The following is a 26,780-nucleotide window of genomic DNA, read 5'->3' as shown; positions in this document are numbered from 1 at the left end:
GTAGGGAAGGAGGGTAGAGTCATCTAGACCCTTAGTGAACCATGTAAGGGGCATGGTCACAACACACTCAGATCGATAGCTCTAATAAGCTAGAAGTGATTAGCCCTTCCTAGACTGCCCTTGTCTCCTCTACTTGACCCTCGCTGGCAGCCTGTGCTTTGACAGCAGCCCAGCACCTCAGAGTGCTCATCTGCACAGCATTTGTTCTCCTCCACCTTGTGAGGCTAGAAAATGCTGTCCATCCTACCCCACAGGGCAGAGCAAACACAGTAGAGGTGAGAGCCCTGCACTGCAGGTCTGTATATGGGGACAATGGAACTGCTCAGACCACCAACTCCCCAGGGCAAACCCCTCCCTAGTATATTCACTCTTCTTAGTGCTGTAAACAGGTAGTATTGTATATAGCCATACCTACAGCAAGCAACTATCTCCTCCAGAAAATATCTTCAAAAAAGCTCAGGAATTTTCAGTTTTGAGGAGAAAACATCTACAGGTGTCTTTATTGTTAGCATATTCTTGATGGGAGTCCCACTGTTGGGCCTTCTTGTTGCCTAAGAGCAGGGTACTGTTTGAACAGGGATGCAGATCCCCTGGACTTATCTGCCCCAGACCTCACAGAGAGCTGCCTGTGTGCTTGCAGACAAGGAAGCTGTGTCTCCAGAGTTCATCGGGTGTTTGACTTTCTGGACATGGCTGCCAGGAAATCAGCTAACGAGCTCAAGATGTAGTATGAAGAGGAACTGGGGATATTGGTGGTAGCAGAAGGGCTTGAATCTTGCAAAAGCCCTTCTAATCCAGTGCTCTATCTCCATCACCAGCAATATGGAGGAATAGGTCTGACTCCCACAACAGGAAACAGACAATCTGCCTCTGTGCAGCCCCTGGCACCCCTAGATCAGTGACTGAGGTCCACAAATCCCAAATGTGCACAATTACAAACAAGATCAGATCTGGCAGATGCCAACATTGCCTTCTTTATCCATAACCTTGTAGCCTCATGCTCCACCATGTTTCTGCTTTCAACCCTCCTTCTTCTCCAGCCTACTGATGTTGTTGGAGGTAAGGCAAAAACACTTACCCCCTTGTTTCCATCTCAACTGCTGCACAGCAACACACCCCAAACAGAGCAGGGCTGTTACAAGTGTCAGTGGCCCCCTCAGGAACAAGTAAAAACTGTGCTGGGCCCCTATCCCAGGGAAGCCAAGGACAACCTAGCACTGCTCCCTTTTTCAGTTCAAGCTCACAGACTGCTTTGCACAGCACCATTCACGATGGAACAACAGTCCCAACTCCACAGACAGGGTTAGTAAGGAAAACAGAGGGATTTTCCCCAGTCACAACCCTGCTAAATCTTTGACAGATCTAACAGAACTATGAGATCTGGTGATACCACAGAGTCTGTTTGGAGATCAATATCATGAATGATTCAAACAATCTCTGCTCCCAGTCCCTGTGCCCTGGGAACCAAGCGTACTCAGGCATGTCAAGCTGTTTTGAACAGAGAAGAGGCAAAAAAAGAGGATGTCTTTCAATCACTGGTTGAGCCCCTGTTTAAGCTGGGAGATTTACCAGCTCAGCTCCCCACTTGAACACTTAACAACAGTATAAGAAAACCTTGCCTTGGTTTAACAATCACAGTTTGAAGCCAGAATAACCTAAATCAGAAAAAGACTCTCACTTCAAAACAAGAATCTCTGGAGAAGGAAACTAAAGCAGCACAGTTCTATCTGTTAATTTTCTCATGCAGACAAGTACTGAAGCTACATTGGGAGTTTAAAACCACTTTATCCCAGACTGCATCCCTTCAGCCATCTACCCTGATAGTTGGTCTTACAGCAAGACCAAGTCACAGAGGGGAGTCACCTTCACAGAATCACAGAATCAATCAACTAGGTTGGAAAGAACCTTGAAGATCATCTAGTTTAACTGTTAACCTAACACTGACAATTCCCAACTACACCAGATCCCTCAGTACTAAGTTGACCCTACTCTTAAACACCTCCAGGGATGAGGACTCCACCACCTCCCTGGGCAGCCCATTCCAACGCCCCACAACCCGTTCTGGAAAGAAATGCTTCCTGACATCTAGTCTAAACTTTCCCTGGCGCAACTTGAGGCCATTCCCTCTTGTCCTGTCACTTACTACTTGGTTACCTTGTAAGGAGGCTGAGCTGCTCTCTACCAGCAACTGCTGCAGAATCTGTAGGAACTGACTCCGGAGGAGGTCACAGACAAGGACATCCTCATTTGTTTCCAGGAAAGTCCTTAGAGTCATTAACACCTTCCAAGCCACCTCCACAGAGCTTGAGCAGACGAGGTCCTACAAGGGAAGAAGCATATGTATTACCTTTCTGCCCTGATTAGGCAGAAGTCATTGCTATTTAATACCATTATGCTAATCTGGTGCCTTGGGAAACAGCCTAATAAAGCACCATTCAGATTAAGTATGTCCTGATTAAATAGATAACTGGAAAAAAGCAGATGGACTCTCGTTTGATAGCCACCTCTGAATAATATCCAGTTTAAAGAATGCATTTGGCTATGTAACTCCCATCCAGCACACAAGGGTAGGGGTAACATACATTTACGATCAAGGTTTTAGACAAGTGAGATCCTAAAGACAGAGCCCTGTTTCCAAGAGCACAAAGTCCCTGGCACTTCTGCTCTCCTTGTTGCTTTGGAAAATCAGGTTGCATATTAAAGATGCTTACCTAAAATCAAGCTTATGAGTCAGTCCATAGTTACTCATTTTCAAAAAGCTGACAGCCTGGTATCTGCAGTAGCAACATAACAGCTAAACTGCATGAAACGTACATAAACCAGACAAGCACTCAGTCATGGAAAATAGAAGAGTCGTGTACACAGCATTCAGCCCACGAACCTGCTTCCTGACTAGAGAGCTCTGTCTGGAGTCTCTGAGCTGAATCCCACAGCCAGTAGCCTTAATTTGGGCATACTTTTGTCATTAAGGTGTTTAACATTAAATTCACCTGCACAGCATGTACAGATGCAGTTCCATAAAGATCAGGCAGAAAATGCCTGGTAGTGCTGACATAATATGATCATCTCAACATGTATTATGTCAGCACTACCTCTTCTCTCCTCCCCCAGTAGTCCTGGCTACTGCATTGCAAATTGTATAGCTGAAAGAGGTAAACAGAAAACTGTTCTCAGCAACCAAGCCTACAGCCTGCCAGGACAGCCTACTGCCTTTTCCAGCTGCCTTCCCCTATCACACAGTAGTCATGTAGCCAGACAGGGATGATGGAGAGGAAATGGCTGTGGGACCCCATACCCAAGGAAAGCAGTTAAGGGAAGAACAGGTTGCCGATGCCAGAAAAACCTCTGTAGTTCTGAGACTGATTCCTGCCTGTATCCGAAACCTTCAGGAATAAGGGGCAGGGAGCTGCCCGCACAATCAGCTCCACTGACATATATCTGTGCCATATGACATTCAGAAATATAATCTAACATCAGTCAGCCTATCTCTGTTCTCTGAGAGAGCAGCTCAGATCTGGAGCATAGAGAAGACAAGTGAGACAGTGTGTGATCACAACCACATTCACCCCCAGATGAACACACATGGCACAAAACGGCACTAACCAAGGGCCACAGCCTTCCTGGTCCTGTTCAATGCATCACTGTGTGAACATCTTCCTTCCTACTCAGGAGCTCAAGGTCTCAGATGAAGCCACTAACCATCTGTTCTATCTAATCCAGACAATTATTAAAAGCAGATAAACAAATAAATCATCCTTGGAAGAACATTAATATTTGTTTCACTGTACCATGCAGAGGCCTTTCCATTTTACTAGTGCACTTAGGCTGAGGCTATTCACCTCATAAGCTTTGTTTACATCTGACAGTATATTTATCCCAGGATATTGCACTGTTTTATTAGCCCATCTAAATTCAGATTGCTTATGCTCTTTCCCAACTGAAAGGTGAATTGTCAAAGCCTATGATTTATTACAATCCACTTTAAGGACTGGGACAGAGCTAAATTAATTTATTTCTGCAAGATCACATACCAAGACAGAAAAGAGAGCAGGAATGCTGTTCCATTCAGAGGAGGAGCCACTGTTCTCTTTTGCTTACTGATAGACCTGTGATGTATACATGTGTTTTAGTTTATGGACCGATAGGTTCCAGAACCACTGCCACAGGTAACAGCACAGGTAAGTCTCATGGGAAACTTCTCCTCCTTAATTTGTAGTGATATGTCAACTCATTACTCACTTTTACTAATGCTCTGCAACGGTATCATACACCTGGATGTTGCTACCTACCCTGCAGTATCACCCTAATTGTGAAAGAACTGCCCTATGCAAAAGCCCTCCTGTCAGTCATTTCAGTAACCGGGGATATTAAAATTTACTTCACAGACTCTTTGATCACATCAAATACATGCCAGTCTGTAATGCCTGATGGGTGACCACTCAGAATCAAACTTTGCTTTTTCATTGTCTGATGATGTGGGTTTTTATTCTCAATGATACATAGTTTTAATTCCTCTAACAGGCTAGAGAAGAAACATCACAGCTCTTAGCTTTTGCACTTACACACAAGTCTCATGTTCTTGTGTGGAAATGTTAGCAAGTGTTTACTATCTGACTGGCTGATCAGTCATGGGACAAGTGGCTGCTGATGGGGAGGGGTGACAGGGCAGGTGGGAGAGGTAGAATTGAGAGAACACCTCTGAGCAGCCATCAGAACCTGGATTCTGTCATGATTATGTATGTTAACAGAGCTCATTACACCAGCTAAAGGCAAATACACTAGTGCTGCTACTTCCAAGGCCCCTTTCTCCCCTGCACTGATTAATTTTCCCTGTCCCAAGATTTTTATTTTCTCTTTTAAGAGCAATAAAATGTGCTATTTGCAGTCCTGAAAACTCAAGAGCACTGCAAAAATCTCTGACAAGACACTTCAGTTAAAAACAAACAAAATTAAAACCCCAAGCAAACAGAAAGTTGTGCCCTCAAGGCCTGTCTCTGCATGCTGCTTTTTCAAAGTTCTTTGTTCCTCATACCATTCTTATCTATCAGTAGTAAACCACTGTCTCCAAATTAGCAAAACAGCTTCTTGAAAGGCTGCCACTGAAGAATCTGGAGTACCCAGCTGTGTATCTGGATAGAAAAAGGAATGGGGTTTTTCATGGCATGCATCAGCAGCGCCCTTCAGATCCCTTCCTAGCCAAGTCTCAAAAGATCCGTTTCTATCACAGTGGATCGATGACAGAGAAAGAGCTAACATACATACACAGTCCCATTTTCTGTATCAGGCTTCCCTGGGAGGTGGAAGTCTGTGTATACTTGGGCCCTTCTAGCAGAATCCTTGGCCTTGTAACAGCACTGACAGCTTTAAGAACCAAAAAGCCCCCTAAATCAGGGCCAGGGTAGCAGCCTGTCTTCGTGAAAGTCACGTACCAGTAAAATAAGTAAAATGCTGGAATTGCTCTTCAGAATGAGAAGTAATGGGTTAGCACTGTTCGGCTGATCAGACACACCAAAACCAGCTTCTTCAATCCCAGTTTTCTTGCAGTCTCCCCAGGAAAACCAGAGTTGGAGGACTTGGTGTCCAAATCTCCCCATAAGTTCAGGGTAGTGCAGGAAGAATTTCAGCAGGAGAGGACAATGGATGTAGACCAAGCCCAGATCTGGAAGACTATCCAGGATCCTCTTTATGGTACACAACGATCTCTGGTAAGTGTGTGGGAGGGAAAGGGGGAGGGGGAGAGAGAACAAAATAATCACTACATACTGAATATCAAAAAGCTAAGTGATGAGAGTTTACTATGAGAAACAGTCACACTGCCTTTTAAGTAAATCAAATATATCAGTTAAACATCATTTTGTGAAGCCCATTTGCATCACAAAGGCTAAGAAACTTGTAGGCTTTATACAGTACTCAAAGCTGTGCAGCAGCAAAGAGCCATATGGGAACACTAGAAAGCCTGCTGCAGAGGCTATAGATGTGTTCAGGAGACTGAAGCTATGAAATTTATTATATTCCATACGTGAATTCACAGCCTATCCAACGCATTTACACTTCCCACACATACACAAGTTTATTCAGTCAAATCTACATCCCCTAGTGGCTTTTCACAGTTAACTTCCCAGAGTGCAGATGCACTGCACACTCTTCACTCATTCACTGCTCACCGCCTATGTCAAAATACTTTCTGCAAGAGGGTTGATGTGAGTGGGGAGAAACCTCAGTTTCAACAAAAAGGGTCCAAGAGGTAGGAAAGAAATCTTCTTTTACCAAGTCCAAGGTTTTGCCTTTGTCCTGACAGACAGCAAGGAGGTAAAGTGCAGCTCTGAGTACGTATGCAGGGGGACAGTCTCCATGGTCCTGTGCTGATAGGAGGAAATTTCTTATGGCTAAAAATAATTCTGCTTCTGGGACAAACCTACATTCAAGGGAATTGGAGTGGAAACAATAACATTAGACATGCCTTACCCACCAATACATGTGGTATGTAATGGCCACAAAATCGATTACCTTGTATACTCCTGGCTCACCTGTCCCCATGGGTGTAGGCAAAGTATAAGAGTAGTATGAAGCAGTGTTGGTGGCTGCAAAGAGACTGATCCAAAGAGAAAGGCTCAGGGGTTTCAGCCAGGAGGAGAAGGCTTTCAGCAATGGTGTAGTTTAATTGAGGCAGACCCTTCTGCAAGAGCTCAGACATCTCTTGCTCTAGAAATAAAACATTTGTGAGCAGGCAGGCAGTGATGAGGAATGTCTATGACAAAGTAGAGTGGAACAGGGGGGATTAAAGTATCTGTCTGCCCTAACTCAAGCACATTAGATTAGGGAAGCTCCCAAGGTAAGAAATATCAAGGCCAACATACTACCCCCCAGTCTGCATACAGCAAGCACACCTCTATGATTTGGCATGAATAAAGGTGTGAGACCTGATTTAATGGAGCTGGCTTTGAGGATGAAAAGACGCTTCTCTTTTGAGGTTCCTAGCTCTTTGTTGATGCTGCCTGTATGGTGACCAACCACCGCCAGTGGGAAATGTGGCTTTTGTGATGTGGAAACTTTCATCTCATTCATTTGTGACTTACCTGTTATGGAAAGTTACAGTAGAGACAGGAAAGATTTAGAGAGTATGCCAGAGGGAAGAATTACCTCAATCTGCAGATATGGGTGACTATGTGGCAAGTAACATTGTTTCAGTTAAGCCAGGTACAGTTGTGCTAATAAATGCCACCATGTAAACAAAACCATAGGCAGATGAAACACATTCTGTCAGGTAGTATTCTTAACTCTTTAAAAGGCAATCTCTGAGTGTCAATTCCTTGCTGGACCAGCTTAAAAAAAAAGCTGAGGAAAACAATCTCTAAATAGAGTTCCCTTCCCTTCTGCTTTGTCTTTTTTTTTTTTATTATTATTAATTAATTTTGCATGTATTGCCTAAATAGAGGGTGGCAGGGCCTCAAACTAAACAAAGCAACTTGTCTCTTTCCCCCAACTTGCCCTCCTGAGAAGAAGTTCTCTCCTTCTCTGTGGCAGAGTAAAGGCTCAGGCACAAGCTGCAGAGGAAGCTGGAACAGGCCTGATTCAAGGCAGGATTACTGTGGAGAAGAGCAGAAAGATACAGTGAGGAAGGCTAGAAACATCCTCTTCATACTTCTAATATCCATGCTGTCTACCAGAACCTCAGTTTACTGAATGATTACATACAAGCACCTGCCCTGTCACAAGAAGACTCCAGGAGCCAACCTGGGCTTCCAGGAAAACTGGGAGTTCCCAAAGGACAGTCAGCTCACAGATGTGGCAGGTGTGTGCAGTGACATCAGTGAACGTGTTCACATACCTTGGGACAATATGAATACAGTGCGGTACTCTCACAATCATCATACCTGGTATACACAGGGAGTCCTGTAAGGGCAGGTCCTCTAACACTGCAGAGAATGGGAGGTGTTTGAGGGTGGTTCCTGATACCTGATTCCACTGGCAAACACCAGTAAGGAGATTTTATAGCAATGGAATTTCCAGGGATGGACAATGAAGAATACCAAAATGTTAACTAAAATGGTGAGAACAGCTCTATTTCCAGGTACTTCTCTCTCCAATTACTTCCTTGCAGAATAGGACATAACCAAACATCTCTGCACTATAATATACCATCCTTGGTGCCCCATGCTACTGTATTCAGAGGCCTAGATCACCCCCCACACACACACACACCACCCACATGCACAAACATCCCCACTCAAAGTTCCACAGCAGCAACCTGGACTACGGGTGCTGTGTATTTTGTTTACTATTTTAATGAAAGGCAGTCACAGGGAAGAGGAGGTAAAACATCTCTGCAGACCCACAGAGAGTCTCCCCAAGGGCTCCTCAACCTAGAAATCATTGCCTCTGCTACACAAGACCCTTGGCAATGTCTGCTGTTGAAGTCTTTCTCCTCCCTCCTATTTCTTATACATTATCACACCACAAGGAAGCCAGAGCTGAGATGGAACTGATGCTACTGTTACTTCTTTTCAGAACAACCACTGAATCAGAACAATCCACCCCCTACTCAACTGCTTCTCCTTTCTTCCACATCCAGCTTTCCCATTGTCAGTAACCATTTACATTTTGAAGTAAACCACTCTTGAGTCTTTCAGCCTCCCATCTTGCCTAATCAGGTGCATTAGATAAGGCTCAATCTGCTTTCCCATCTGGCAATTTTTTACTTGCTTGCAATACACACATCACAATACCTTTGTACAGAGCAAAATCTGGCCTTCAGCTCCAGTGTCAGTTGGATGAAGGAGGAGGATGCTAGACAGAAAGCAAGACAAAAATGTTGAAGCAGCACAGAACTTGTGCAATAAGGGAAAAGAGTAGGCAGATTTCATAACCATCCCCACACATCTCCATGCAAACCCGGTGAATAGGGCAGGCCATCTCAGTAAGAACACATTTGTTAGGTTTTCTCACCCAAAGTAAACTACTCTGAGTTTGGTTTGGGGGGGAGTATCCAAGATTCATTTGTTTTCTCAGGAGGAGAAGGGAAGATCTGCCAGCTTCACATGTTTAGAATAGAGGAATTCTCTACATCACCTCTCTGATGTGCAAGAGTAAGGAATACACAGAATAAATAGGATTTCTGCATAGTAAAAATCCCACCAACAATTCCAGCATAATCCCTGTCTACAGGAATAGCCAATTCTGAATATTCCAGAGGAAAGGGTAAAGCTGACACAACTTACTTATCTAAAATAAAATCTGTCCCATCATCACTGCTAGACCAAATAACTTTTTCATTCTGCTGAACATGACTGCGCACTCTATTCTTACTCATATAAACATGTAATATAATCCTCCACATAAAGTCTCGTTAAGCTCATTGCCTCAATAATATGCAGTAGCAGCAAGTTCCATCAGTTAAGTTAAGAGCACAGAGAACATGATCCCACACTACCCCCATACCCAGCTTTTTGGAGAACTTATTCCGCATGTTTGGCACCACTGTAAAGAGGGTATTAAGCGTTGAGATGAAAACTTCCATCACTGATGGGCTGACAGCCCTTTCCAGGTAGTTCTGTGGAAAGAAGAAAAGATCAGGTGCATGATATCCAATAAATACTGAAAGCAGAAGCTTTCTTCTGGCCTCCTGCCTGCCCAGAAAGTTAGATTTCTAAATCCAAACAAATGAAGTAACAGTTTTTCTACCAAAACGTCTGGCAGGAAGTACACAGGCTTACAGAGCACTTTGAAAACAACTAACACTCCCCTCTGCCAATATTATGAGCTGTGCTGCTAACTCTGCAAGATATTACACCAGACAAGAAACTTCTTCCTGATTCCAGCTGCCAATCAGTCCAGCCTTAATGAACAGCGACTAACATTACTGCCCATATTGCCCTGGAAGTAACTGCTCTTACAGGTCAGATGGCTAATTCTCCAGTCCGGCATACAACACATGACACATGCTTACATGCATCTAAGTAACACTTAACTTACATGCAGTTGAGTAACACTTAACACCTGTGCTTCAGTGTTTTATTGAGTAGTGGCAAACACAGGCATTGAAACTCTCTACAGAGTCCAGCCCTAAACTGTTTAGAACAGAACAACTCAACTCACTCTTCTGGAAGGTCACTGGACAATTTTGTCACAGTCCATTAATTTTTACTCAAGTTCAATGAGCAAGAAACAGTACACTGACTCCAGCTTTGCCAAACTGGACACACACTGCACCCTCCCTTCAGGGAGAACAGCAATGCCACTGCAGCTGCCTACTAAGAGATTGGTTAAAAAGAAAATACAAACCAAAACATCTCCAAGCTCCCAAATGAAAGAATCCATACAGCTGAACCTGTACAAAGCACAAGCAAAATTTACTCAACATCTGAAACCACAATCAGAGTCCCATCGTTTTGACAATTCTGCTCAAAGTGTCTTAGTGACAGGTCCGTATGGAACACTACAGCACACATGACTCTCCACAGCTGCTTTTAAAACCATGTCCCTGGCCTTGCTGAGGCACAATGCTTAGTACTGCCCTTGCTGTGTAGACTGGCCAGCTGCCTCAACACCTTCTGGAAAGAAGCATGAAAATGAAATTGCAGGCACAAAATACAGCTACTTTTCAGGACACACACAAGTTTTGAAACAGTGGCAGAAGGGGAAACAACAGTTCAGGTACTCTTCATATTCTGCAACATCCAGAGCTGCCATGGATTAGATAGCATGACATAGGCTATGGGGACTGCACAGTCTGAAGAAAGACACTGCCACCTACATGGAAGTTTTATGAATTTCTCCACCCTCTGAGACCATACACTCTCATTTTGGATGAACTGTATAATGCCACATTTGGCTCTGGAGAGGTGACAAATGCCACAGCTCTTCTTGGTTTATTCTACATGCTCTCTTCCCAAAACAACACATATGCAACCCACTCGGTGCTTGAAAGCACCTTTCCAGGTACCTAAGGAATAGACCAAGTTCAAAAGAAACCTTACCATGACCATGGGGATGCAGAGACTGTCACAAATCCTCAACAGGAACTTAGAGAAGTTGTTCAGTGTGTCCTTGCTCTCAGAGTTGGGAGCAGTGAAAGGATTCTCCTGGGCCATGGGGTCACTCTGGAATTCCACTGCTAACCTACAAACACACAGCAGATACCAGAAAAGAGAGGAATCCTCCTCACTCTGAAAAGGAAGTCAGGAAATATGACATTTCCATCACAACTTTCATGATTAAGGACCCCACAAATACCAAATACAGGAATCTGGCAATCACAGAATTACCTCTTGAATGAAGCTATTAAAAGTCAGCAACATTGCACAACAGTACAAGTTGGGAAAGGAAGACCCAGCTTCTGTGAAGAAAGTATCTGCTGTGGGAATCCCTACTGTGGCAAGACTAAAGGTTCTCAGCTAGGCCAGAGAGCCTGGAGCACAGTACAGAAAAACTTGTGAAAATCAGCAGGGAACCATTCAGCTGATTTAAAAACCATGACAGAACCCAAGCCCTCTAACACCACCCCAAGACACTGGGTCAGTGCAGACAGGAACACCTGCTTCTGACTGAATTATCTCAGCCAAGCCAAAAGCAAGTGATGCAAGGCAAAATAACTAAGTTGGCCAGAATTTTCTCACAACAGATCTGGATTCACGCACAAACTTATCTACAACTGTCTGCTGTGCAGCTAAGGATGACAGATAGCTCTTGTCCAGCAAAACAGGAAAATCTGGTGCTTATAAACCCACTTTCATTGGTTTACAGACATCAGCAAATCCAAGGCAGCATCTGGAGCAGATACACATTTGTTAAATGGTTAATCCCCTCTGGCAGTGAGACCACATACCCCAGGGCACAGGAATATGGTTTCACCCATACCTTCCTACAGTTCTTACACTGTCAGTAGTTTTGGCTAATTTTCAAGTAGTTTTTCAAAGGCCAAAGATATGAAATAGACTGGTAGATGCCAGTCAAATTTTTTGGGAGACACATAGAGGTGTCACAAAATTTTCATTATCAGTACATATCGCTCCTTCTGTTGTTTCACTGACAAGCGCCATGCGCTGAACTGACCTGTGATATTTCAGTGGTGGGGCTGGGTAGAGGAACTCAGTTACAAGGACAGAAGGATGGATGGACATGGACACACACACCACCCACCTGCACATGCCCTGATTTTTTCTCACCTGCAAGCATTTCTGAAACTTTCCAGGGTGTTAAGCAAGAACTGGGCTTGTCTCTGAGGAACTCTGCTAAGATTTCTGTTTGCTTGGTGACTCTGAGACACTGAGAATAGGACATCATCCTGTTAAAGGACAGAAGTCTTCAAAATCTCCTGCTCACTGTCAGAAAAAATAGCTTTCTTATCTGATACCAGCAGCAGGAACAACAACAGATTTCCCTTCACTCACTTATTTCACACAGCTGTTTTTTTACTATTGTGCTTTCCCCAGGGAGGGCAGAGTTAGAGAGGTTCTGTGCTCTTCCTAGAGAAGGCAGAGTTACAGAGCTACTAGTTCTGCACTGCCCTGTCTTTACAGTCTGCATTGCCGTGATTTGGTCTAATCTGAGTTTTAAACAGTTCAGGTAATGAAGCTTCAAACCCTACTGGGAAAATTTGATATTTTTAAAAAATTTTGTTTCTTCCCATTACTTTCCAGACAATACTGAACCTTGCTTAGCACCAAAATCTTAGATTTGTAAGCAACTATCCATGTGCTAGCTCTTGTTTCCACACAGCATTCTACTGAGTTCAGCCAGGAGCCAACCGCAGTGTCAGAGCTAATCATTTGCCCAAAATGGGAACCAGCTGGAACTCTAAATCTACTTTTAAGCCTTAACCCATTGCGGTGGCCTTCACCATACTACCAGAGGAGGGCATGGTGACACAGTGGTACCTGGCAGTTCAGAACTCCTCCTTCTCCATTTGATGCTGAGATACCTTAGTACAGGTACAATCATTTCCCCTTTCCTCCCTTTAAAGACAGCCTGGATGCCCTTACTATCTGCCTAATTTCCTTACAGTAAAGCTCCTTATTCTGAATGGAACACCAAGCTCTGTATGTGTGCAAACAGACTGACCAACTGCCTGTTGGACAGAGAGCAGTCCTGCCTTCTCCAGGCAGAGAAGACAAACATCTGGTACCACAGAACTTGGGCCTAAAAATAGCTCATCAGGCATCTGGAACACTGGTACTCCAGCATGATGCTCTTGCCACTACAGACATGTGATTTAAACCTACATGTCTCTAAACCTAGAGCACAAAGGCTCAGCCCTTGTCTTTTCACTAGTCATCTGTAATGCTCTCCTCAGACGTGCAAAGGTCCCAGCAGCACATTATACTAACTACATATTCCAGGAACAGGAAAGAATTTGCAGTTCAAAGAGTGGCTAACAAACAGCTCTCTTGCCAAGGGATCACAGCGCATATATGATGGTCTGAAGGCAAGCAAGAGATGTTCATTGCCATAAAAACAGACTGACCAATGCAGCTTACAAGGTGGGGGCCTGAAGAAGGGGAAGTTCAAATTACTTTGGAAGACTGGACACATAAAGAGAGCAGTGTGCTCAAGTGGTGCCCCACAAATCTTCACGAATTTAGAAAGACAACATTCACCAGCATTCATCTTCTGCTACTTCAGAGACAAAGTTTGGTAGCATCTCAAGGCATGAGGATCAAAAGAAACACCAGAGAACCCAACAACCATAGGGCAAGAGAATTAACATATATACAACATCCACATAATGTGCTAGAAGGGTCGTTCCTATCCTGGTTGGTCCTACCAACAAGCAACAACTTTTGACTTACTGCATGCCTCTTACTACTCTGAGGTGGGGAAAGGTCAGCACATCGCTTCAGCACTGCCTCCACCAGCTTCTGCAGCTCTTCATATGGGACTGGAGGGGAGCTCAGATGGTCCTTCCTAAACAAGCGGAGAGAAAGACAGCATGGACATTCCCTGCTGGGGACATTCCACCTGGGAAGGCAACACCAGCAGAAATAACTGCTATTCTGACAGCAATATGCCATTGCCACTTCTCTCCAGTACAGCATACAATATCTGAACAGTGCCTTCATCCGCATGTGCGCCCAAACACACCCTCACTGCATTCACTGTCTGCTCTCACTACAGTCAGAAGGCATATGACTGTCTCATGCCTGCTCTTATCTATCCAGATGTGACACAGAGTGACAAAGCCACAGCAACCACAGTATAAGGCTGCCTGGGACACTAGGTCCTTGCTGCAGCAACTTGCTACCTATCACAGACAGCTTCATTGCCCTGGCAGCCTTTTGAGGCAGGTGGGAAGCTAACTCTGCTGCACCCACACCTGTCTCAGCCAGAAGTCCCACTGCAGAACACTCAGCCACACAGCCACAGGGGAGCCACAGAGACCAACATGGTATCAACTGAGGAAAAGCCTGCAAATACTTTCCTGCCTACCTCAGGAAAGCTGCCACAGCTCTCACAGCCTCCAATACCACCTCCAACACTGGGCAGTTCACTGTCTCCATCAAAAGATCAATGGCTTCTATACATACACCTCGGTTTGTGAATAATTTGATTTCCACTGGTTGCCTAGGAAGAGGAAACAGAGTAAGCAAGGAGAATACTGTCAGAGTTAAGTAACTGTAGGGCTCTCTGCTCATTTCACCAAATGGACAGTTGAGCCGTGTGGTTCCAGCCATGCTTTTCAGTATTCAGAACCAGCTGCTCTCAAGGAGATAGTCTCAAACTCGAGTAGGTGAAGTGTTTGCTACAAAGAGTGAACTTCAGGAAGTCTGGAGCCCTGCTATGATGAAAAAAGCCCACAGCCTGGGTAACTGTGTTACTGCACCAGTGAACACTAACATGAAACACAAGAAAAACAGGCTTTGCAAAAATACATTGATCTCTCTGCCTAGGAGAGGCCACCTTACGCTGAGGCCACCTGCTCTGGCATTTGCAGATTCATCTGGCAATTCATATTTCTGAGTAAACAAGCAAACACCACCATCCTAGAACAAGGTCAATGCCATGAGAATAGCTTCTCTCACAGTCCTATAGCACTTCTAATGCCAGATGCTGCCAGAAGGACAGGGACTTTCATGAACTTGAAAAAGTAATTAGGAAAATAAACACAATCCAACTGTTTTGACAATTCTTCTTGATAGCGAGCATTTTAGTCATCTGATCACCTTGTGGCCCAACACCTCTGAGCATTCAGCATGAGAGCATGGATGAATGACAAGCCATTACTCTCATCATTGGACAGAGCTGTGTAAATGGCAGACTATGTTCATTTGCCTCCTGGCAAGTCAGGTACTGTCGGGAAGGCAGAGGGAAGACAGGCAGCTACATGCAGACAAGAGGCATTAACAGCCTGCCAGAGGACCTTGCCGAAGTCAAGCAAGAAAAGCAGCACAGCACAACAGGAGCCAGACTTGGGAGCCAAAAGTATTCCCTGTTATTCGGTTTCACAGACATGCCTGACTAAAGCAAGCCAGGAGCACATGCTCACATGCACAAATGGGAGAGGAGCATGAATTTCAGTATAAATTACACTAGTAGCCCAGCTACAGGGCAAAAATTGAGCAGACGTAGAACCACTCTTTTCAGTCACTTAGTGAGATGAAACCCAGCTTGGCAGTCACCTCACATCCGGCTGTGAGAAAAAGCTGAGGTGGACAAGGCAAGGAAAATGCCTTGTGGAACTCCAGTACGAGGAGCAGCCTCTGGCCCAAGTCATGAGTGATGTGCTGAACTTCCAAATTGTTTCTACTTATACTGTAATTCTATTAATCCTCTGTATTTCCTTCCTTTAATCGCTGACCTTCTGAAGTAAAACACATCAGGGAAAAAAAAAAGTCTTAACTGACTCATGCAGGGAGGAAGGGATGGAGGAGTATTGCTGACTCATATCAGAGGTACAAACCCACTTGCAATATGGTGCACTATGATGTCTTCAGGGCCTGAGAGAAAAGTGTGAAGGACAACACTTGTAGTTTCCTGTAGCCTCTTGTCTTTGGGCCCTAGACTGTGCCTGACACTCTGGCTGTGCCAGGAGCGACAAGGCTCTCCAGAGATTGCTACCCACCATTCCTGACATACTGCCAAGGGGACCAGTATGTCCTGCTTGGACAACACCAGACTGTGGGGCTCACTTACACAAGAGACTCCAGCTGCAAGCAAAAACCAAGAGGAGAGGTTCCAGGATAAGACCCCTTTCCCCACTATGAGATAGCTTTAAATAAAACATCATTTCTGAGGCAAAGCTCAGAGAAACAGAATGCGTGTGCTAGAAAATGAGAGTAATTGCAAAGAGCGTACTCTTTGTTTTACAAGCACAAACGCTGTAATTAGTGTTTCCCGCATCCTGGTTTCTCTTTTTGACAGATCCCACATTGGCATCATCACACTGTTCTAGCACTGCTGCTTTTCATTCTCCTTTTTATCCTGCCACTTGCTACAAAAATGACTATGACATTTCCAAAATTCAGCTCAAGGGCTCTCTTGGGGGAACTAAGTGGCAAAAACAAGACTGTCACTTGCATGACAGGATGGGAACAAGATCATAGAGGCAAGAACAGGAAGCACAGAAGAAAACAGGCCAGGGTATGTTATTCCTTAGTCGAAAACAAGACAAAAAAGTGACAGAAGACATTAATATTTCAGCCTAGATTTTCGTTTTGCTGTTTGAATTAGCTCAGATGATGATACAAGACTAGAAGCCATGGAACTTGCATGCTCTGTTTTGTCACAGAGGCACAGCTAGCAGGAGTTAGCCTGCTCACATACACCTGGACCCAGGACTCCTAAGCTTCCCTCCTGCTCTATCTACAGCTGAAAGGAGATTTCACCTCCCAGATTGGCAAGGAAGCAGGAAGAGACCAATACACTGGTGGATGCGTGTGCAAAGACGACAAACTGGGAGGTTCAGAAATAACCATCAGACCCTTCTTCACAAGGGAGATGCATTTGTTCAGCAATATCTTTCAAACACAGACTCTAGGTGTGTAGATATTTGGTCTCAGACAAAAACTTTAAAAAGCAAAAGCACCACAGCCTCCATTTTGGGGCCCCAAACTCTTACTGAAACTTACCGTTTCAGTATTTCAGTGAAGAGCAGGAGCCCTTGTTTGTGCAACTCCACGTTGCTCAGCTGCAGGACATCATGGAGACTCCTCACCAGAGATTCAATGCCTGCACATGTTCAAGAGAAGTCACAGAGAGGGCTTTTAACACCCCACACTCCAGGATGGAAACAAAAATAATTTTAGGAAGGAAGATTTGAACAATTATTTTTCTGAGTCATTGACAGAAACAACTACCCAAAACTGCTGAATGTTCATTCAGCTCCCTGATAATAAGCCCTAACCTCCGCTGCTAGAGGTAAGTTCAGAAGAACAGAAGCAATTTAGCCTTTCTTCCTAAATCCGCTCTTTACATGTCCACAGAAACACCTAATACTAACTTAGGTAGTGTCAGTCACAATAACTGGTTATTATAACGAATGCATGCTCACCAGGAACTCATTAGGACAGTGACACTATAAATTCAGGCTATGTTGGATATCACAAACACGTCTGGTAGGTATTCATTTGCAGTCCTTTATCCACCCTGACTGGAAATTGTGACTGTGTGTAAAGCGTTGAAATTCAGCCAGAGGCACAAAAAATGCCCACAGTATTACTGCAGTCACTCTGTCAGAAAGGTTGATGACTCACCATAGACCATGTGACACTTGGAGAAGAAAAGGCGCTCTTCGGTTAGGAGGAGCAGGCAGCAGTACACTGACCAGATGAGAATTTCACTGTTGCACGAGAGACATTCAAACAGGAATTCTGCAAAAACACAAAAATAAGGTCACCCTGATAAAAGGCAGCCTGCTCACAGCATGGCACAGCTGCCCCTAGAACAGAGCAGAGGAAGGAGGAGGAAACAAGGAAGCATAGCAACAGCCACAGGGAGAACATTTGTTATAATGAAATGGCAGGAATGGAGAATGGCATGGATGCTTGTGGGTATGCTAGTCTTCAAAACAAGGTGACTGGAGAGCAGAGTCCCTCAGGCAGGCATCTTCCCAGCAGAAACTCAGCTGGCAGGAGCTGAATTGTGGCTCTAGACTTTGGCACAAATGAAAAGCCACAAAGCAAGCTTTACCATGGATGCAGTGATCTTTTTTTCCCCTCATAACTTTTACATTTCCCAAAGAATTTGTAAAATGAAACCATTTCTGTCTTTTGGGATTCCAGATAAGTAATAAACCATCTCCCACAGCCACATTCTAAAGCTAAATACTAAACCAGATTCTGTGCAGACTTACAGTATTTAGTGGGATAAGGTGGAACCCCAGTCTGTTTAAGCTTTTGTCTAAGGTCCTGCAAGAAGGACTTGGACCTCCAGGACTTGTCCAAATTCTTGCTGTGGAAACTCCATTCTGCCTCTTGACAGCTGCTTTTATACTTTCAGTTGAAAACTTATTCTCCCATTCTATTCCTAAAATCACAGCAGCCATTTTTACTGGTATAAAATGGTTACTGCACACATTATGCCATCAGTGGATTTCATGGAACCAGACTAAAACAAACCTCCAGAGAGTACTCTGATATTGGGAGATAAACAATAAGATGCTACTGCATTTCTTCACCTGGGACATCCGCATGGATAAAAGCAGGAGCATATCTGCTGGGGGAGTGAACTAGCACTGCAGCCAAACAGTGAGAACTTGCTGCCTGTAACATCTCATCTCTGGTCAACAAAAACTGTTGGGCAACAAAAGTCAAAATGAGAGAGGAATTCAACTACACAGATATGAGTAGGAAACAGTCTACATTTTTAAATTTAAAACATAAATGAAGATGTCTCTTTTGGCATGTATTTCACAGATTAAACTTGCTAAGGTAAGATAAAACACTGGACCAAATACACTAAAAAAAAATGTAAAATGAGAATCACAACAGAGAAGATTATGAGTACAAATAGCTCTGCCTCCATGCTTAGTCATGCTGGCACTACAAGTGCTGTATCAGACCTCAAGTGTGAGTGAGTAGAATCAGCTGAGGCCAGGAGTAAAATTTCCCCCCCTCCAGGATGCAGGAATGAACAATGAGGTAATCTATGGGGGTGACCCCATTTCCCACTGCAGCCTCTAGGCCAGCAATTTTTTTACATCTGCTGACAATTCACTACTACTTCAGCATTCACCTTTTTGAGAACAAGTGGCAGTGGGTTTTCCCCTTCTAAAAAGTCAGCCTTCTCAAACTCCTCCTCTGGCTTTGAATTATTCATAAGAATGGATACAAAATGGTCAGATTTCAGCAGCTCCTTTAGCAAGCCTGCAAAAAGGGGAGCAAGAGTGAGCACTATATTGGGCATAGCAATGATTATATTAATATAGGAGTATTTACAACCTAAGACTTGTTGTCAAATTCCTCCCCTCTCTTGAATTCCCAACAATAGCCCTCACCTCCAGTCTAGGGAGCTTCTTCTCTGTGTCCCCAGGTACTGCTACAATCCCCATGTCTTGCAACCCCTTGTTGCTGATGCTTTCTGCTGGGTCTGATCTGCTCTCTGTTCCTTCTCAGAAATGTGCATGTGCACTGGTTCGTGATCTCAGGAGCACTCTATTCTCACTGTCTTCTGTGCCCCAGTACCCACCCCTTAAACTGTTTCTTGGGAGAGCTCTTGACCTGCATGTTTCTCCAAGCTACAGTCACTGACCCAACAATAAATAGACATTTTCCCTGGAATAATTCCTAGAGAACTGGCATTTATCTTCCCCTTCTACTTTCACAGGCACTTATAGAAACAGCTGTGTTCAGGTAAAGGATATCCATACACACAAAAAAGCCCTCAGTATAAAAGTACAGCGCACTGATACATGTATTGATGCAAATTAAATATCAGTGCATGTCAGTACAAATGCACCAGAGGTATTGTCTGAGCTACAAAATTCTGCTTTCAAAGGAATCATTATCATCCATTTCTAGTAGCTGAGTAGATGATCTGAGGAGCAATACAGTTCTTGCTTACCTCCTACATGAAAAAGGAATTTCATGGATGGTTTGCAAAGAAGCAGTGTCAGAAAGGCTGAAACTGTGCTCCCCAGCAACAGTTGATATGTGTAGTTGGAAGCACAGATGCAAGAAAACGCCACTTTCACATTAGCTTTCTAACCTAAATAACATGATGCCCCACATATGAAGACCGTATTTGTTAGATTCCACCCCACTGTTCTACAAAACCCACCTGGCCACGCACAGTGTTTGCATTTGGACACATTAGAATGAATCATTAAACTGAGACAGGCCAAGCCACAGCGCAAGCTCTGAAGAAACTCTGAAAATCTGAAGATTAGTTAGTGCTTGAGGGATTAATGAGGCTCGAGGGACAATGGAGGGCTGGAGGAGCTCAGCATCAGGTCTGGGTCATCCGATTGCCAAAGAGTAACAGAAAGGATCGGCTGCCTCATTCTAAGTCTTCCGTTGCACCTTGCAGTTTCTCCCAGCAATGCCTTACCCAAACAATTAATCTGCAGCTCCTTTGTCTGCGCATGCCCCAAAGTATTCAGGAAGAGACCACAGAGCCTTTCTTCGAAGTGTGCTGAGAGCCGTTCTGTGCCAACAGGAGAGGAGTACAGTTTGCCATACAAGTAGCACACAGCAGCCTTTATAGCTTCGTTTGGGTACATCAAGCCCATCAACAGATGATCCACTAAATTACCTAGTGTAAGGAACAGAAATGGCAAACATTCACACCAATGAACTGACTTTTTAAAAGCACCAACCTACTTCCCTTGAAACTTCCAAAAGCCCACTGGACAGACCAGTGTATGGGGATTAATGAATGTCGCAGTTAGGTGATGCGCTCACCACCCTCTGTTCGTCTGAGCAGAGGGACAGCAACAAAGGGCTAGAGGAGCTTGCTGTTCACCGTATGAAGATCCATCATCCCAGCTCCCACAAACAGCTAAGCTTGGCTCACCAGACCTCCAAAGGCTGGACCAAGGAAAGGAAAACTAAATCTATGTTGCCTGTGAAGCAGACTCACAAACCCCAGTTCATGGAGGCTGTTTTTGCCAGGCTGGCTAAAAGCACAACAGCAAGCCTGCTATGAAGGTACTGACCTGCAGCCCAGCAGGCCTGAATGCTACCCCAGGTTCTGGACAGGCTTCTTGTGTGACCTTCATGAATTCACAGAGGGGAGCGCATGCATGCATATGTGTACTGGGGCTGTGAACACTACCCTTCAGTGGGCCACGACATGTTACTCACTGTGCTCTACCACCAGTAGATCAGCAAAGCCTGGGATGGCATCTGCCAGCTTGCCCAAGAGAGTGAATGTGGGCAGGCTGTTTCTCATGGTAGTTGCTTTGCACAGCTGTAAAGAAGACAGAGAAAGAAAACGTTTCACTGGCGAGGCCACAGTCCAAGGGCAGAAATGCACCCAAACCAGCAAGTTCTTGGTGATGCACAATCCTTCAGAATAGGATCTTTTCCTAAACTGGGTCCTCCTCACCATTTAGGATAAACCACAGTAAAACCCTGAACACACCACTAAGTCTCCAAAACGTCTTTTAATTAATTGAAGAAATCTCTTGCTTGTAATTCCTTTTTCCTGTCTCTCCCCTCCAGCTGTTACATGAGCAGATGAACCAGCTGAATTTCTCCCCACTTTCACTACTTCCCAATTTTTTGTACCCCATCACAAAATTAGGAATGAAGAAAGAAGAGTCCACGGCATGGGTTGGGAAAGCTCCTCATATCACTGAAACAGTAAGGAGGGAAAAGAAGAATGTGAGGAAGGCACACAGCTTCACAAGAGCATCATGAAGCCGTATGGCTGCAAGGCATCATAGGAACAACAGGAAAACCCCAGGGTAGACACCAACACTGCCAAAATCACAGCAGGGGAGCTGGCACTAGGACATCCCACTGCAGCAGAGGCTGCATCCCAGTGCACTAGCTGCACTTGTGCAGGGCCACTCATTCCCACCTCCTCAACATCTGAAAGATTGAAAGGAAAGGCAGGGAATACATCTTCACTGACCTCTTTTTGGCTTTCATCCAAAATGCAGAGTAAGTACTGCTCTGACTTGAGCTCCACTACAAGCCGCACCAGAACTAGGCACAAGAAACAGGATCAGTAATTCACACCCAAGAGCACTCACAATCCATCTTCCACAGGCCTTCAGCAGACCAGGGAGCAAAGAGCTTAGAAATTAAATGAGTACAGAGGTGCTGAGAGAGCAGAGTAACAGCATTCCCAGCACTATTACTTCTGATAGGCCAGCCAAGCTCTCTGCAGCAACATTAGAGCAGTCCTGTTCTAGCTGCACTACAAACCATGCATGGAAATGAACTGCAAGCAAACTGAGCACCAGGAGAACAGTAAACATAAGGAACCAGAAAGGGAAGGAAACAAAGCCCTATCTTAAAAGCATAAAAATTTCTGGTAATTGAATAGAGCAGCTTTCTACAGTAGGAAAATTGGCCTTTAAAAACGTATCTTTCCAGAGATGATATCAGAATGGAAATTGCTGAGTATCATTAGATGCAGACTGAGAGCTTCTCCAACTGCTACTGTGTGTGAGCTAACAGTGTAGCCTATCAGCCAGCCCTTCCCACTGCAGTTATCCCATATAACTTGACAGAAAGCAAGGTTCCCACCACCTTTGTGGCACTATTCACCTCCTTGGACCCAAGTAAGGGCTGTTATGCTTGGTTCAGTGCAACTTTATGAACTCTGTCTGCTCTGTCCTAATAAGAGCAATCAATGAGAAACTATGTTTAGCAGGCACTGGCTGCACATCACCTGGTGTTTCCCTAACAATATCTCAAGGGAGTTGCCTGATGCTGGCAGCCTGTCGCTGCTTCCATACACATACTAGTGGACCAGTTTCAGAAAGAACAGTTCCTCTTTCTGTATTTTTAGAACCTGTGCACCTGAATGTTCAGCAGATAAAATTTTGACAATAACCTCCTTACTGAGACACTGTGCTGAACATTGTTCCATAGTATTTGGTAAGGCTGTCTTGGATGTATCTTGCTGCCATGGCATGACTCATTTGCAAAATACACTCTTTTGATTTGTATTGTAGGAAAGCATCATAAAAAAAATACCAGAGACTTTTAGGTTCATTATCTCTTGGTGTATCCAGGGCAACACTGGAGGTTTATCTAGTAGACCTACTTTAGCTAGAGCTATGCATCTCAGCAGAGATATACCTTGGGACAGGTGATTTGTAGATGGTTTAATGGCCCTTTCTTGCCCAGCACTCTCAGAATCTCTAAAAACTTTCAAGAGTTAAGTAACATTAAGTTAAAATTCATCTGTTTGAGAGCATCCACTCCTCAACAGACTGGTAACATGACAGAAAGAATTCTCACCTTTTCAACACCATTTCAAGCAAGTGCCTGAAAACTGAACCCCCTCTGGAAGAAAGTGGTCATACCTCCTTTCATCTTTCATAGCTGTACAGGAGGAAATCATTGCATTGCTATTATCAATAGACTCAGCAGAGATGCCCAAGGTTAACTGGACTGCAGAGATTCCTTTGTCAGACCTGCAGGTGTTCCTTCAGATTTCAAATGAAGGACTGCTCCTAAAGAGGAACCTGCAGCCTGTGCAGGTAAATCCCAAATACTCTCTGTCCTGAGGAGAAAGCAGTAGATCCCAAAGCTCACTGAGCCTACAGGAAGATTTCCATTTGCTTTGAGACTTCAGTCAGGTCCAAAGATGCCAAAAATGAGACACTGTTTATGACTGTTATGCATCTGACGCTAAATTCATGGCACACACAGAACCTGTGAGAGAAATGCTAAATACTTAAATCCGCACACACTCTCCTGCCCCCAAATATTGGAACAGCCTGCTCACCACTGTTCCATTGATAGAAAATAGATGCTCTTCCCAATTCAAGCTGTGCAGAAGCTGAGCATCTCACTGTAGTTATCAGACAAGACAGAGCCTTCCCTCACTGTCAGTAATTGAGACGTGGCATCTGCCTCTCACCTTCCACAAGTAGGTCCAGGGCATAGCTGTCTTCCACAGTATGCAACATCCCTAAAAGATAAACCACAATCAGTCATGGAACTCATTCCTGTTTATGATCATCAGTGCTGCAATGCCTTCTTGTAAAAGGAGATGCAATTTTTTTTCAGAGCTGGTTTCTTTTCCCCACTTCACATGACACCAGTCTAACTTTTTCAGAGGAAGGTGTATACTCTCAGGGAGTATCACAAAAGGCACCTCCACAAGCAGGACACAGAGACATGAAGGCATTCTGTTCTCTTGCAATTTTTTTTATGTACTTTACAGTGAAGTCAATGGCTCCACCTATGTAAATAAATATGTAACTGCTACCATCACTGCATGTAACCTGTATTATCCATCTGAAACAACATTCCAGATTGACAGCCCAGCTGTCAGTTATTCTTTCTATATTCCATTCAGATCAATTACCACGAACAGTCTTCTCCCTCCACAATCCCTTGAAAATCCCAAATGTGAATATCAGGGTTAAAGCATATGGAAACTATTCCAATGTTAAATTGAACCTGAAGGCACCACTTCACAAGTCATTTGTACAACAAGAGCATAAGATTGTATATATTAAAATAAGCCACCGTCTCACACTACTACATCACAACAGTGAGAAACTATCTCCCAGTTCCTTCCAACTTCAGGTACCTACAGCAACAGGCATCTGGTTCAAACCCCCACTTCTGCCACACCAAACGACTTGTTTCAACATATCCAAACAAATTACCTCCCCTCCAGAGACTCCGTGACCTCTCAGAAATTTGACCAACTAAAGCAATGTTATGACATTGTAGGTGAAGAAATTACTTATTTCCTGCCTCATCTGCCTGACCCTCAGTAACTTCCTTACCCTTTGGAAAATATTTGCATACAGCATTAGTGAACATTGCAGTATTAGCTATATGAAATTGAGACTTACCTGAAATTCACCATCTTCTTATATGTAACCCTCCACACTACACCTTTGTTCTCAACCCTCTTTCTTCTGCCTGTGCTTAACCCAATATTCTCTCTCAAAAAATGAGTATTTTCTTCAATTTATTATTAATACTTCCTCCACAGCATTGCTCAGAGGGGTTCCCTCTTACACTCTTTCACCATATGATCCTTGGTTCATTCAAGATCTGTTCAAAATGTGCGTGTCATTGTAGACGCAAGTTTAGACTGGGGTTGCAACTGCTCTAGGAGCTACATCAAGTACAGTAAAATCCCAAAGCTGGCCCCAAACCATCCAATTCTTCTCAGAGAGAGAATTATTATTTAAAAGCAGACAAGAGCATTGAAATCCAAGCACAGCTTCCCTGTCTTCTCAGGTATTTGGTGTTACGGTCATACACTGTAGGACTGAATTGGCCATAAGCACCACTCCCTCCACATCTGTATAGGATTATGTGGGCAGGCAGTGATCCATAAAAATTTGTGCAATTAAGCAAACTAAACCTGCACAAGCATGTGTTTCTAACAAAACTGCTTCCAAAACATGCACAATGCTCTTCGTGCTGGGAAATCAACTGGGAAAACACTGAATTATTCAGTGTATTAAGGCAGGGGAAGGGGCTTGTAAGTCACTTTTACCCCAAAGAATGAGAATTATCTCTGATGTGCAAATGAGATCATGGAATTAAAGGAATCCAGTATATTTGCTCTTTGAAGGCAGTCACACTCATACCCATCTTCCTCCTCCTGCCTTACTATTCCCTCATTTAGACCATTATTTCTTCTCCATCAAGATTTTAGACCTTGCAAAGACCTTTCCCACAGCACTGCTATGCAAACAGAAACCAGTAAGAGATGTTCATGATCGCAGAGATTGTTACTGGAGATGCACTTTCTGACATCGTGCTGAACACTATTCTCCTGTGAGGCTGACCCACCAGAAAAAAAAGTAGGTATTACAGTCCTATGGCTACAAGGATTTCTACAAATGTAAACTGATGGTGTGAAAAAAACACTATGTAGATTTGTACCTGTAACACCTTTTTAAGCTCACACTTTCATTTCTGTGTGTAACTTCACACAATGCTGCAGTTCAGTAAGATGAGAAAGCACCAAGGCACAACACCACAATGGAAGGCATTCAGGGAAGAGACATATGCCAGGCACTCCCCATTCTCCAGACAGACTTTAGAGGATACATCAAGATACTCCGGAAAATTCTAAGATCTTTATGAACATGACAGTCCTGTTCCTTGGGTAATAAGGAACTTAATTAACCTATTCTAAATCAGATGACAGGCAGTCTTCCACAGGAAGAATAACATATCTAACAGAATGGTGGAAGTATGAAATTAGGTACCTCGATATTCTTTTGTATTTTTTTTTTTCTTCAAATGTAAAGAAGTTCCCACATATACACCTATTCAAGAAGGGTAACTGCCTTCTCCCTGCTGCTGCACTAGGCCGCAGCAGAGCCCTTACCCAAGAGAATTCCTATCAAATGCATGCAGATCCTCTCGTCCGGTGCCAGCAGCTGGACAACTGGCAGTGCCTGCCAGACCACGGCATCGTGGAGACGGGAGAGGACATGTTTCTTGCGCACCAGCTACAGAGCAGAAACAACAACCCGTCAGCCCTTAGGGCCCCGCCACCCCAGCGCTCCCACCGCCCTGGGGGAATGAGTGAGACCCGGCCCAAGAGCTGAGCGCCAGGGCGGCACACGGGGCCATGCGCCGTGCTGCACCTGGCCAACCCCCAGCCCCAAATTCCGCGTAGGAGAGGGGCAGCCGGGGTGCTGGCTGTGAGGGGCCGAGTCTGCGCGGCCGGCGGCAGAAGCC

The 26,780-nt window shown here is 44.3% G+C and overlaps 1 protein-coding gene across 1 annotated transcript in view; it reads right to left on the bottom strand.

Moving 5' to 3' along the window:
* Positions 1-26,780, bottom strand: part of MEI1 (meiotic double-stranded break formation protein 1) — a 38,803-nt gene that overhangs the window by 11,889 nt on the left and 134 nt on the right. Inside the window, exons 2-21 of the mRNA XM_026863078.1 lie at positions 26,425-26,548; positions 23,977-24,027; positions 22,012-22,085; positions 21,237-21,342; positions 20,482-20,685; positions 19,168-19,298; positions 18,611-18,725; positions 17,688-17,804; positions 17,064-17,163; positions 14,425-14,559; positions 13,788-13,902; positions 12,165-12,283; positions 10,977-11,118; positions 9,439-9,550; positions 8,727-8,787; positions 7,489-7,586; positions 6,528-6,702; positions 6,268-6,415; positions 5,430-5,702; positions 2,155-2,320 (exon numbers count right to left, since the gene is read on the bottom strand). Of these exons, the coding sequence (XP_026718879.1) occupies positions 2,155-2,320; positions 5,430-5,702; positions 6,268-6,415; positions 6,528-6,702; positions 7,489-7,586; positions 8,727-8,787; positions 9,439-9,550; positions 10,977-11,118; positions 12,165-12,283; positions 13,788-13,902; positions 14,425-14,559; positions 17,064-17,163; positions 17,688-17,804; positions 18,611-18,725; positions 19,168-19,298; positions 20,482-20,685; positions 21,237-21,342; positions 22,012-22,085; positions 23,977-24,027; positions 26,425-26,548 (2,566 nt within the window). The remainder of the gene's footprint in view (positions 1-2,154; positions 2,321-5,429; positions 5,703-6,267; positions 6,416-6,527; positions 6,703-7,488; positions 7,587-8,726; positions 8,788-9,438; positions 9,551-10,976; positions 11,119-12,164; positions 12,284-13,787; positions 13,903-14,424; positions 14,560-17,063; positions 17,164-17,687; positions 17,805-18,610; positions 18,726-19,167; positions 19,299-20,481; positions 20,686-21,236; positions 21,343-22,011; positions 22,086-23,976; positions 24,028-26,424; positions 26,549-26,780) is intronic.

The sequence above is a fragment of the Athene cunicularia genome (assembly GCF_003259725.1).
Source record: "Athene cunicularia isolate RWA chromosome 1 unlocalized genomic scaffold, athCun1 chr1_part2, whole genome shotgun sequence".
Taxonomy (NCBI): Eukaryota; Metazoa; Chordata; class Aves; order Strigiformes; family Strigidae; genus Athene; species Athene cunicularia.
This window is presented reverse-complemented; position numbering and strand designations above follow the sequence as displayed.